Below are 14,545 nucleotides of genomic sequence, written 5' to 3'. Positions count from 1 at the left end.
GTTGACACCAGAGACAGACTACTAGTGTAGAAGTGGTAGCAAAACTGTAATATGCTTTTTGATCTCTGATCCCAAATAAACAACACTTTAAATTGGGTCTTTGATCCTGTGTAAATAAACCTTTAATGCCTTGTTCAACTGAGCTGCAAGACTCCAAACGCAGGAGCCACAGATTTGAATTCTTGAGATGATTTGTTAGCCAATTCCAGATTGGCTGATGACATAGAAATGGGTCTTTGATTGCCCCCTTTCACATATATTTTATGCCTCTGACATCGAACAACAGCCTGTAGCCCTGGGTATATTTAAACTTGCAAACAGATTGCTGTCTAGACTGGACATTCCATATTTTGTGATTTGCCTCCCTTGCTAAAATTTCTATAATTCTATACATTAATATTTAATCCCTTTCCGACAACAGACTTTTCTGCAGAAAACACTTTTTATTTAGTACAACAGCTCGCATTTGTTTAGCACCCTTCATGTAGGATAATGTCTTGGAGCACTTCATGGGGTTGGATGATGAGCAAGGGAGGAGGAGGGGGAATGACCACAGGAACAGTGAAGCTGTTGGTTAAAGAGGTGGAGGTGAACAATTGAACGTCTTTGCCATTAGAATTGTTATACATAACCAGATGAATGTATGGTACGTTAAACAGTTTCTATAATAATCAGTTATAATTACACAAAACAATAACTGATGCATTTGGGATTGAATTATATTTATCTCAGGTCCAGCTTTCTAAGCAGTGTCAGCACATTAAAAAATTTACAATGAAACCGTTTGACTTTGGGACGTCCTCCCGATGTGAAAGGCGTTTTACAAATGTCATTTTGTTGTTGTTGTTTGATAAAACTCTGTTTAGACCTCTGCTGATGGCATAATTCTTCAAAACTTGGAAATAGTCGTTGAACAAATGTTAGACTGTATGTGACTGAGAAGCACATTCATATAAAACCTCTGTGAATAAAACTGTTTTTTATCAGTTCATATTTTATTCTGTTCAACCAACTCTCAGGTGTTTTCGACTATTTTGAGGTTTGAATGCTTGGTAGTGATGTGTTCAAAAATCTTTCTCCCTCTCTCTTGCTTTTGTATTCATAACTTAAAGTACTGACTGCTGACATTCGAGCCTCTCTGCTGTTTGAATGGAAAGACCACCTTCATGTGGTTTGTGATGGAGAACATTCCCACAGGGAAGAATCCAGCTCAGCCATGTGGAACACTTACTGGCCAGGTTTCAGAGCAGTGGTATCCAGACTGCATGCAGCATTGCTGGATGTTGCAAAGGCCTGAGAGAAACAAAGGGTTATAAATTGTTTAATTATTCATGGGCTTAGTTGGTTCTAATCAAATTATCATTTTAATCGCACATCAAATTATGTTAATTTTAATAACACTTCTGAGCTCACAAGGCAGTGAGTTTGTAAGAGTCATTAGTTTTCAGCCTTTTTATTACTTATTTTTGTTTAAATGAATGTACCATTCCAAAATGAATGTTCTGATTTGAACAATGTTCCAAATCGAATCCTTCACCAAGCTTCTGTGTATTACGAGACTAATAATAACAAACATGAGCTTGGCTGTACAGTCTCATAACAATGAATATTCAATTCCTCATGCTGCTATAAAATGTTCCACTAAATACACTATCTCTCCCATCATGTTTCACCCAAAGACCTCAAATCACTTGGTGTAAAAGGTATGTTTTTGTTCATTGCTTTCCTTTTTTTATTTAGAGACAATGCAAAGATCTATAAGTTGCCTGTTCATAGAAATTCTGTCGAAGCCCAATATTACTTGCAAAACTAAGAGTTGTGAATTTAATGAGCAATTATCTATGCCATCCACTGCTGTGGCATGCAACATTCATGGCAGTACTTGGGCATGCTTCTGGAACAACAGGAGCTAGTAGCCAGGTGCTCAATCGTCATATTGCAGGACTTAAAGAAGAATTTCAGTAATTGTTAATCGCAGTAAATTGCAGTTACAGTAATTGTTAATAATAATTCTTGCATTTAATATAGCGCTTATCACATCTTCGAGACGTCTCAAAGCGCTTCATCAAACATAATGTAAAGTGAATTGACTGTATATTTTGTGGGTGAAATTAGCTGACTAGCTTGTACACAATACGGTACTGGCAATAAACTCAACTCACTGACTAAATCTATAAAACTGACCTAACTGTATACCCCCTGTCTCACTAATTTGTATCTGCCTGGAATCCTCCAGGAATGCTTCTCAAAATTGTTAGTCATTATGTACTCCTGTATGTAACAGTTCTGTTTTCAATTTCAAGTTCATAATTGAATCTGTAATGAGCCTCCCTACATCAAGCTTTTGAAATGTGATGATGTAGAATTTTAAATTCTGTATACAGTTTTGGCCATCTTACCCAAGGACAATGGAGATGGTTTCGAGAGAAGTGACACTTGCTTCAGAATTGAGGATGATTAAGTTGTGAGTGTGGGCTGCCAGGATGGACAGTTTCAGTGAAGAATGAAGATTAAGAGGTGATGTGATCCAGGCCTTTAAAAGACTGAAAAAGATGGATAATATGGACAAATTAATTTAGCTTCAACTCAAAGCCAGGAGACACAAATACAATGTTGATAAATCTAAGTAAAAAAACGTTATCCATGTACAGTACAAAATATATGGAATGGATTCATCACAAAATAGTTGATGTGTCAATTTGTTCGCAAAAGAGCTGCACAAGCTCTTCCAGTGACCTATTGGGTAAAGTCACCACTTGGTACAACTATAGACTCCATGGTATTATGACCAGAAAGTCACAGTCCTGGCTTATGCTGATATCTGACCACAGATGTTGGTTTCGATAGGCTAGATAAAGAAAGGCTGTTTCCGCTGGTAGGTGTGTCTGTGACCCGTGGTCACAGTCTTAAGATATCTACCAAAAGAAGCAGAGGGGAGGTTAGAAGAATTTTTTTCACTCAGCGAGTTGTTCGAATTTGGAATGATCTGCCTAAAAGGGTAGTGAAGTCCGATTCAATAACAGCTTTTAAGAGAGAACTGGATAGGTATCTGGGGAAGACAGGTTTGCAGGGCTATGGGGAGAAAGCTGGTGATTGGGGTTAGTGAAAGTGACTTGCTCTGTCAAAGAGCCGGCACAGACTCGATGGGTCGAATGGCCTCCTTCTGTGCCGTAACAGTCTATGAATCTATGAATCTATGTCCTCAAAACCCCTAGGTTTGAGAGTGGAAAATTGGCCAGGGTTTTCTATCTCTTCATCCAACTATCCAATAACAACAACATCAAATTACATTTATAGAGCGCCTTTCACATCGGGAGGATGTACCAAGGTGCTGGGCAGTCAGGGATTTGGACCCAAGCAGGGGATTGTGATAAGGAGAGATGGAGGGCGGGGAGAGTAGGGGTAAGAGAGTGGCTGAAGGCACGGTCAAAGAGGAGAGTCTCGAGATGTGCCTTGGATGCAAGGGAGGGAGCAAGGTGAAGGGAATGTGGGATAGAGTGCCAGAGGGTGGGGGCAAAGAGGCTGAAGGCCTGACCGCCGATGGTGGGGCTGGCCAGGTGGGGGACATGGCGCAGGCTGGAGCCTGATGAGTGGAGGGAACGGACAGGTTGATATGGCATCAACAGGTTGTAGAGGTAGGTAGGAGCAAACCCTTGGAGGGTTTTGAAGGCAACAACAACAACAACAAGATTCCATTTATAAAGCGCCTTTCACGTCAGGAGGACGTCCCAAGGCGCTGCATAGTTGGGTCAGGACCCGAGCAGGGGGAAATGGTTAGGGTGAGGGGAGGGGAGGGAGGGAGGGAGGAGGGGGGAAATGGTCAGGGTGAGGGGAGGGAAGGGAGGGAGCGAGGAGGGGGTAGAGAGTCGAGAGGGGAGCTGAAGGCTCGGTCAAAGAGAAAGGTTTTGAGACCGGCCTTGTAGGAGGAGAAGGAGGAAGCAAGGCGAAGGCACTGGGGGATAGAGTTCCAGAGCCTGGGGGCTGAGAGGCTGAAGGCCCGACCACCGATGGTAGGGCGATTGAGGCGGGGGACGTGGAGCAGACCGGAGCCGGAGGAACGGAGGGTACGGGCAGGTAAGTAGGGGAATAGTAGGTTGGAGAGGTAGGAGGGAGCAAGGCCGTGAATGGCCTTGTAGGTGAGGATGAGGATCTTGAAATCAATCCTCTGGGGGATGGGGAGCCAGTGGAGGCGAGCGAGGGTGGGAGTGATGTGGTCGCGAAGCCTGGTGCGGGACAGTACACGAGCTGCAGAGTTCTGAATGACCTGCAGCTTGTGGAGGGAGGTGGCGGGAAGGCCGGCGAGGAGAGAGTTCCCATAGTCCAGCCTTGAGGTGACAAAGGCGTGAACCAGGGTTTCAGCAGCGTGAGGGGTGAGGTAATGCCGTAGTCTGGCGATGTTCCGGAGGTGATGGAAGGCGGTGCCAGTTGTGGTGCGGATGTGAGGGAGAAAGGACAGCTCATGGGTCGAACAAAACGTTCGACCTCGGGGCCTCGGTTTTTCGCGCGTTGAGCTGAAGAAAGTTGTCTCTCGTCCAAGACTCGATGTCAGACAGGCAGGCTGTCGCGAATTTTGAACTCTATCCTCTGGGGGATGGGGAGCCTGTGGAGCCGGGTGAGGGTGATACGGTCACAGAGCCTGTTGCGGGAAAGGACACAAGCTGCAGAGTTCTGGATGATTTGCAGCTTGTGGAGGGAAAAGTTGGGAAGGCCAACAAACAGGGAGGAGGCGTAATTGAGCCTAGATGTAATAAACACATGGTTGAGGGTTACGGCAGCCTAAGAGGAGAGGCGGTGGTGGAGCTGGCTGACGTTGCCGAGGTGGGGGAAGGTCATGGAAATGTGGGGTAGAAAGGACGGTTGAGGGTCAAGCAAGACACCAAGGTTCTGGACTGGCTCAATGAGGTAGAGTGTGCATCCATGGATGGTGATGCTGCCAGTGCCTGAGGTGTGGAGGCACTGACCGGAGCCAATCAGAAGGGCCTCAGTCTTGTTGTGCAACTGGAGATCGTTAGCTCTGATGGGAAGGTCACCTCCTCTTGTTCCGAAGGTGTTTGAAAAAGAAGAGATGCCGCAATGTGTATCTTATGAATCATAAAGGTAATAAACAATACAACAACCATAACATTTTCCAAATTGTTTCTTCCTTATGCTTGCAGTATTGTCAGCACCATCATTAATCCTTTGTTGTGAATGTCATCACACAACACCATTAAGAGCATATTAAGAGCTTGCACTTGTACGAACCGTGACTACCACAGAAAAACAAACCCCAAATTGAATAAAATCACCCCATCAAATTAACAGATGTCAAGTATCCCAGAATGATTACAGGGCAGTAATTTAATTCCAGGATTTATATGATGGTTATGTTTTTATTGATGATTTATCACTTCATCTTAACACCTCGATTAGATTACTGTCTTGAGATCACTCCCTGATGTCCTTTATTCCCTCTGTATAACCAGCACATATTACTGCTGAAGACAGGTACAACCCATTTAGTATGGCTGTTTATTTCAACAGTGATTATAATTTATAGCCTTTGAGGACGGCTCCAGGTGTTTTCATATTGTGGTGCTGATGACCTTTCCTACTATTTACAGGTTTGTTTCAAATCCATCAATGATAATACTGTCTGGTCTGAAAACACATGACCATTCAACAAGATCAAGCCCCTGACCTGGTGACAAATGTACACAGCGATCTCAGTAATGATATTTATTTCTTCTAGAAACACTTCTAACGTGGTCATCAATGTTGTGGCTTATGCTGAAGACCTTCCTTTCACAACTCTATAACATATATACATGTTGGGTTTTGCCCACAAAATATACAGTCAATTCATTTTACAGTAAAGCTCTTTGAGATGTCACAAAGATATGATAAGGAGCTATATCAAATGCAAGGATTATTATGATTATTATTATTATTATTAGAATATACGTGAAAGGGAATCCATGTGATCCTGATCCAAATTCATGTTTAAAACTCCATTGTGTTTTTCTTAAGGTGTTGGTGGCAAGGTGCAGTTAGCAGTACAGCCATTCTGATACCATTTGTTATTTACAAATTCCCTACAAACTGCTGGTTCAATATGCCAGTGGGTGGAAAGGCTTGTAACTCTGATTAGTTGTGTAGAATTTTGAAGCAGTCATTTTTAACAGAATGATATATATGCCTTGTGGTGTAAACTCCTACTAGTGCAATAAAGTAATGCAGTGTTTCTATTTTTATACTGTGCTACTGATTTTTGTGTCCAGCGATATTGAAAGATGTGGGATTGGGAATGGGTGAAATGTTCCACAATTAGAGTAAGGTTATCTTGAGTATCTCAAACCATGTAAGCTGAGAGCTTGAGCCTCAACACTAATCAATAATTAATCAAGTTTCTAATAAACCTATTATTTGCCTTGAACTGTGCTTATTATTAAGTTGGACTTCATTTTTGTGTGAATCTGTGTTCTCTTCAAGATGAGAGATAATATAATGTATGTCAGAAAAGGGAAATTAAATTTGATTTTACTTTTGGCACCCATTGACGAGATCAAGCACTCCCAAGTCAGATACAGCAGAGAGAAGATGAGAGTAGTGTCCTTTACTCGGCCTCAACTCTGCTTTAGTACAAACTACAAATTCCCACCGCCTCTTGAAACAGAAAGCAGTTTTGCACTTCTCAAATGAACTGTCCTTTTGGTCTTTCTGAATTGGATTGCCAATTGACAGCAATCTGACCTAAATTGTGGCAACGTTTGTGCTGTCATATTATGTTCAAAGTGAACTGTGTTAAATGTGTGCAAACCCATTTCTCCTTGGACTCTTACACTTTCCTGGGAGAGGGGAGACCATCATTCTTGTACAGTATTTCAATTCATTCAATCTCAGATTCCAAAGGTTTAGGCCATTGTGACAACTAGACGTCAACTACCTTATACTTATGTTGGTTTACAAAATGCTCTTTCTCAATACCGTATCTTAGTGGTTAGAGCACTCGCCTCGCAAATGAGAGGACCTGGGTTTGATTCCTGGCAGGGCGAAACGTTGGGCAAGTTTCCTTCTACCACATGCCTCTGTTTACCCAGCAGTAAGTAGGAACCCGGTTGTTAGTCGATTGGCAGATAATAAGGGATAATAATCCCTTTTTAAAAAAATTTGGTCACTCAATCCACAACTGTTTGTGGGACACTGCTGCCGCGTTTCGCCCACAAAATATACAGTCAATTCACTTCACAGTACGTTCTGTGATAAAGGGCTATATCAGATGCAAAGGGTTATTATTGTTACCGTATGTGTGATGGTGATTATTGTCACCACATTCACTGTTACAGGGTGTTTTGAATTTTACACACAGAAAGGGACAATGTTACAATGAAATCATTAGTGAAAGGTTTTATCAAAGAATAGCAGAGAGCAACTTTATCTGCGTTAGAGAGGTGAGTTAAGAGGAACAAGTTTAAAAGCTAAGTTGGTGTTCCCCAAATCAGAATGGAAGTGGCAGTCGGGTGTGAAGCGGCATTGGCGAGCTCAGTGGCTGCAGTGAATGTCTAATCAGCCAAACCATTTTTACAAAGTCAGGGGAGGCATCTCTTCTGGCAGTTATTGACCGGGAAATCTCCAGGAGCGCAATGTCCAATGTAGTGAGAATTATCATATCATATACCGCATTTTTAACCCTGTGATATCGATTTTTTTTGTGTTCAGTAAAACTCGTGAGTTACTAGCTGTGTAGTTCAGGAGGATATAAAAGGACATTGTGTCCCCCTGTTTTTGTGCATTCTGAGCTTCACTGTTGCTTACTTTACGACCTATTAAGTATCCAGCGTGTAAGAATATCAGTTGTTTGCCGACGGAGAATGTTACTGATTTTGTTTATATTATCAACCATTGTCCTTTGTTGCAGTGTTCATATCTATTTTGCATAAACAGACATTCAGAATGATCCCAGCATTGTTACGTTATATCTCATGTGTAGACAGTTATCCAGACCTCTCCCTTGCTAGTTTTACGACTGTTGGGAGGAAATGTTCTTTTTTTCTCTCATGGTAAATTAGGAATAGTTATTATTTGCTAACTTCAAAATGCTAAAGATTTGGTTACTGTTTCTTGGTAGAATAAATTCAAGCATTCCAATCTCCTTATACGAATGCAGTTTGTGTATTCCTCATCCCTCTCCTCCCCACCCCCACCCCCCCCCCCCCCCCCACCCCCAAAATAAAGTCCATGCAGGATTTGAATAACCCAAGTTTAAGCTTAAAGGTGGCTCAGGAAATTAAGTACAGTTTGATCTAAGTACAATATATGGAACCCTATAAATTAGAGGTTAGAGCACTCACCTCGCAAGTGAGAGGACTTGGATTCAATTCCCGGCAGGGCAAAACGTTGGGCAAGTTTCCTTGCTCCACACACTTCTGTTTACCTAGCAGTAAGTAGGAACCCGGTTGTTAGGCAATTGGCGGATCACTTTTCCGGGGATAATAATCCATCATATTTGGTCACTCAGTCCACGACTATTTGTGGGACACTGTTGTGCGAAATTGGCTGCTGTGGTTCGCCCACAAAATATAGTCAATTCACTTTACAGTATATTCTGTTTAGCACTTTGAGACATCTCGAAGACTTTAAGGACTATTATTATTATTATATGGTAACTCAGAGTACAGACAAAGGCTTGGCTATGGTGGCTCCAAAGATAGAATATATGGTGTATAGTTTTTGAGAATAACTACTCGGGGTAAGGTAGTAGAATGTGAGTAACTTCCTTGCAGAAAGGAAATTTGAGAAAAAAAAATCTTAAATCTACTCATAAACCTTTCCCTTCTGTTCCCTTTCTACAGATGTGCTGGTAGCTGGTCAGCCCTGTGACTGTGATGTGGTAGTGGAGTGCCAAACTGGTGACCCAACATCTCTGGAAGTAAAGCTCACGAACCAGAGCAAAAACACTGTGGGACCATTTGCCCTCACTGTCCTCCCATACCAGGACTATCAAAATGGGGTCCACAACAATGATCTCGGGCATGTTATTACTTCAATTGGATCCAACACATTCTATATAGATTCAGTGAGTAAACCTTTTAAAAATTGAGTGTTCCATAAAAGGCAAGCCTTGTTAAGTTCAGCATCTGGGACAAACACAGTTTATTAGTGTTTCAGAACTGATCAATAAATCCAAACAAGATTCATTGCAGTAGAAATGTCAAGATAAAGATTAACTTTGCTGCACAAAGGTATCCAGAAGGAATAAACAAGGATTGTATCTCTTATTTGACATCAGGAATCCTACAGATGAACCTTCTGCCACATACCATTTGACCACAAGTGGTTGCTTCAAATAGTTGTATTCTGACATGAATTATTATAGAACAAAACACAATGGCAAAGTAGATTGTATCAGTGATAGCAGAACAAGCTCAGAATTGCTTTTATATTACTTTTCTATGCTTGAATTTTATGAGTACAGGAGTGTTATGTAAGATTGATCAGAGAAAGGAAGCAGAAACAGAAAAGTGTGGGGGAAAAGTGGACAAGATAAAGTTCTGATTAGAGCCCAGACTTGCTCTTAAAGCAAAACACTCTTCCACAATGAATGAAACGTTTTAGATGCCCTGTTGTAAGTGATTGTATGGCTGAGGCTTTACAGCCATCCAAAGATCATTTCTTATCTGCCAGGAACAAAATGATATTAAGAGGGTGTCGTCATACTGACAAAGTGTTTGGCAAACCTTTTCTCTTTTTTGTTTACAAACAGAGTACAGTGATGCCAATCACAGGGGAATGAATGCATGACCTCTGTCAATTAAGCCTGGCATTGTTTTCACTAAAGTGATGCATGACTCTGCTTCACTCTTCTCCCTCCAAAAAAAGATACTCTTTCATGCACTTTTAACCAAGATCTGATTTTAACAAATTTTGGGGAGTTTACCACATCATTTAATACTAGGGGAGAGGTTTTTTCGGATTTAACGCATTTTACATTTGACTATTTTTTAATATTTTCTGTGTCAAGGCACATTCGTGTTATCAATACACTCTAGCTCAACCTGCAAACTTTTATTGCAGTATGGCTCGTTGCCAGTTAACTGATGTTTATTCACTCCAGTTACCTGGTTTGTTCATAGTATAGTCTAATCTAGACTACCAAATCTAGTCTAATAGATGGCACTCAGTTTTACAACATTACCAAATAAACCCTAAGTCCAGAACACATATATTAAAACTTACACATCCAGAAGCCATTATTACACGACCAGTCACATCATTTGGTGCTACTGTTAATAAGCTTGGTAATGGCTTGTAGGACATTTTACCAGTGTGACAATGTCCTTAAATTCATTGTACAATCTCTGTGCCAGACAACAAAAAACCTGGATAATATCAGCTAGAACAAACAATTAAACAGAGACTAAATAATAAAAGGAAAGAATAAAACAAATTAAAAAGAAAGATGTGGAAGAACAAACAGGAATACAAGTGGTTATGGATGAAATAAGGTACCAATCCCAGAAATTACCTTACTCAGTTGATTCCCATTCACTCCCACCATAGAAAACTTTCGGGTTATACGTTTCTGTACCTTTCCAGATCTAAATGTCAAAGTGTTTTGTTCTGTTTAATTGAATTATTGTTTTTTTATACTTGTTTTGCAATTAGGAATACTCTTTCCGTTCTCTCATTCATTTCAAACATTGTTGTGATATGGGAAGCAGGGGCTGGGAGAAGGATCAGAAAGAATTTTGGCTTAAATCATGGTTTATTATCTTACAGAGACATTCCCCCTGATGCTTACAGTGCAGCGATTAGATGTGGTTCATACATGCAAATATTTTACTTCAAGTAGCATTTAATCTGCTGAGAGTTGATCCTAACTATTTATCATGCACTGTCACAGCTTTACGATCAGGTTACAATTTTCATTTTTCCTAGCAAGTTAGTAAATGAATTGCTTCCATTTGTGCTTGTTTGCTTGGTTAACCATTTAATGGGAAAGAACAAGGCTGCATTTTACTTGACACATTTTTGTTTGGTTCTCCACATGCAGTCCCCCTCTCCAAGGCCAATATTGCAAATCTAACACTGAACAGTGTGCTCACACTATTTGTTATCTGTTAGAAAGCATGAATCTCATTTATTTCAATTTGTTCACAATCTGTTATTGAATCACATAAACTCCCAGTGAGTCACAGTAATCCACTCCGTTGACGTTTCAGCTCAAGCAAACAAACCAGATTACAAGCTGTGCTTTAGCAAAATGTCATCTGTCCACTCTGTCTGCTAAGTTTAAAATGAAGAAGCATTGTCTTACTTGATAGGATTTTAATATTCAGCATCAAAGTTTGCCCACAAAATATTTTTGTGTGTCATTTCTCATTTACTATAAGCCTATATAATTAAAATAGCTTGTGTAAAACAATTTATATTCCAATTTGATGTGTCCCTTTTGTATCAGTTATGCAGAAAAATAAAATCTGGTAAAATCTGAATTAAATGGTTTCCTAAGTCTGAAATGTATGATTCTAACTGTATGATTTTGACCTGTTAGCAATACAGTGATAATTCCTCCCTCCTTTCAAAACGTGTCTGAAACTAAATAGTGCAGCCTTCTAAAATTGTTTTTTTTATAAAATGCAATTAAAATAAATCTTTTTTCAATATGAACCACCACTGTACTATATGTGACACAGATTTTTGCCCAGTTCATAACTTCTGAATGTAGAACCATATTACATTGATCCATCTTTAAAGATTCACATACAATGTAATACCAACACTAGTTAAGAGATCGATGGGATCCGTGTGAACCATTGATTTGGTGGCATAGTGGTAAACCATTATGTTGCCGATTCAAAGCTTGGGAAAGATAGTCTTCAACCCAAAGTCTATCTGTGGTAAGCTGTCTCTGTGTGTGATGATAAATTGTTCTGGGTTTGTGTGATTGACATATTTAAATAATTCTTATTTTTATTTTATTTCAGGTGAAATCCACTGAAAACTTTGTTTGCCATGGAGCTCTTCTTTTCTTGTACGCTGGTGATTACTATTTGAATATAAGGTTTCATGATGACAACTCGAAGAGGGAACTGCCCCTCTCTTGGTTTTGCTTGCCAAGTGTTCACATCCGTGCCATGGATCCAGTTCAGCACACAATGGTTTAACTCAGCTTGGAAAATAAGGGCTTGTAACTTGGGGTCTAAATTGTGAGGTATGCAAAAGCATTAATTAAATAGTGAATCCCAGATGTGTTATAACTGACCTCGTTACTTTGCTCAATGTCAGCCTCACAGAATTCAGTGAGATCAAGTGGAGTCCAGAGGTTTAACCAATGGACCTTCTGGATTTGCTATTTACAAATCATCTTGTGAATCTCACAATTTACACCCTCCCCCCATTGGGAGCTAGAGCATTAGTGATTATGCCATGCATTGTAAATAGTGATTGACCAGTGAAACTTGCCAACCAGGCGCTCCCTGTAATAGTTCTGGTTTAAAACTACTCTGACGCTGTCTTCAAAAATCTGCTTCTGAGTTTTCCATGAATTTTGCTTGTTCCAATTAGTGTTTCAATTTCTGACAGAATTCTATTTCTGCATTTCAATAATATTGCTTCGGTTATTATCAAACTTTACTGAAGGGGAGAAGAGACAGATTGCACTTTTCGTCAGAATGAAGGCACAGGATCAATGGATCAGGGGACTATTTACTCTCTTACTGAGATATAATATAAGTTTACACTTCATGGCATGGTTAAGTGAAACCTAATGTATAATGATGCCTGGATTTGATAAAGGTTTAATGATTTGGGCTGTGGGAATGATGGAAAGCAGGAGAAAGAATGCCGAGGGAGCATCAGTGTGGTGATAATGATGGCATGTATTCTATACGAGTCTGACATGACTGCGCTGTACTGCTCAAACGTAATGTTCATTTATTCTGTATATTTCTTTTTAAACTCTTCTGCTTGCTGTTCATATGCATGGACACATGATCTATGTTACAGCTGTACAGTATCTCCGTCTGTAAGCGGTGGTTGTATGCCCTATTCACACTGCAATGAAGTGACCGCCGTTCCCTCAAGAGGGAAAGGTTACTCCATGTCCCCAAGAGACAAGTAAAATCGTTTTCAATGTCAACAATATAAACAGTAAAAAAAAGGTTAATACATGTTTCAAACTACCAACCAACCGAAAAATATCATGAATATTTTCTCTTCACAATTAATTACACTTTGAATGTCTGGGATTATCACCAAGTTTTTGGAATGATCAATATTACCAAGGTTTTATCTGTCATTTAGCTGTATGTGAGCAGGCCTCTTGCCTCAGTCATTGTGTTCCAAAGAAATATCAGGAACGTCTGTAACTAATGCCCCATGTATACCAAGCCAATGCTGTTTTGAAGGGTTTGATTTATCTTACACATACCAAAGTCTGTATCTTTGGAAATAAAATTGGCTTGTGTCTTCATCTGTAAATAAATGGTTTGTTTTCAGTTCCACGACACACATTTCATTGCACATTTCATCTTATCACCAGCAGTTGAATAGTTCCTGATTTGCTCTGAATATATAGAACTCATTTTCAACCAAATGTTTGTATATTTCTCATGGGGTGGAGGTGGAATTAGGGTGTGATTTGAATACTCTTTGGCTCTCGTCAACATCTAAAATCACACGGTTCTCACTTCCTCCACCTTCCCGACCTCTCCCTAAAACTCTCCGAACCAGTACGCAATCTAGTCGTCAGGTTCGACCTCCAATTATTCTTCCCCTCCACATCCGGTCCCTCACCAGCATCGCTTTCTTCCACCTCTGATGCATCACCCATCTTCGCCAATACCTCACTCCAAAAGCCGCTGAAACCCTGGTCCATGCCTTTGTCACCTCTTGGCTGGGCTATTTAAATGCCCTCCTCGCGGGTCTCCTCTCCACTACCATTCATAAAATCCAGGTCATACAAAACTCTGCTGCCCGCAGTCATACCCGCACCAAACTCTGCTCCCTGATTACCCCAGTCCTTGCCAGACTGCACTGGCTGTCTGTCCCAGTGAGGATCGACTTCAAGATCCTCACCCTTGTCTTCAAATCCCTCCACTCCTCTGCATTCCCCTATCTCTCTGACCTCCTTTTTCCTCACAACAGTGCCCATTACCTTAGTTCCACCGGGACTGGCCTCCTCCTTGTCCCCCGAGTCCTCCGCTGCACCCTCGGCGGCAGTGCTTTCAGCCACTATGCCCCGAGGCTATGGAACTCCCTTCCTCACTCCCTTTGCCTCTCCCCCTCTTCCTATTTTCAGGTCTCGGCTGAAGATCTTTCTTTTCAACAGCGCCTTTGGTCACCTTACTTCTCCCCCTGGCTCGGCCCCGGGTTCCGTTATTGTGAAGCTCTCTGAGACGCTGTCCAGTGTGGAGGGTGCTTATATAAATACAAGTTGTTGTTGTGATGTGGGATTAAAAAAGAACACTCCATAGCATAAAAGAGGTGAGATTCTTTTGATGAAAACTATCGCTTACAAGATGTAATTTCAAGAATAGAGCAATTCTCAATGGGCACTTGATTA

General features: G+C 40.8%; 1 protein-coding gene across 1 annotated transcript in view; it reads left to right on the top strand.

The window, feature by feature from the left end:
• The window catches only part of trappc9 (trafficking protein particle complex subunit 9), a 497,684-nt gene extending 484,232 nt beyond the window's left edge, over positions 1-13,452 (top strand). The window contains exons 22-23 of the mRNA XM_042331670.1: positions 8,832-9,055; positions 11,967-13,452. Coding sequence (XP_042187604.1) covers positions 8,832-9,055; positions 11,967-12,146 — 404 coding nt within the window. The 3' untranslated portion in view covers positions 12,147-13,452. The remainder of the gene's footprint in view (positions 1-8,831; positions 9,056-11,966) is intronic.
• Positions 13,453-14,545: the final 1,093 nt, after the last annotated feature.

This window comes from Callorhinchus milii, unplaced genomic scaffold (assembly GCF_018977255.1).
Source record: "Callorhinchus milii isolate IMCB2004 unplaced genomic scaffold, IMCB_Cmil_1.0 Scaffold2, whole genome shotgun sequence".
Lineage (NCBI taxonomy): Eukaryota > Metazoa > Chordata > Chondrichthyes > Chimaeriformes > Callorhinchidae > Callorhinchus > Callorhinchus milii.
Note: the sequence above shows the minus strand (reverse complement) of the source record. Positions and strands in the feature narration are given on the sequence as shown.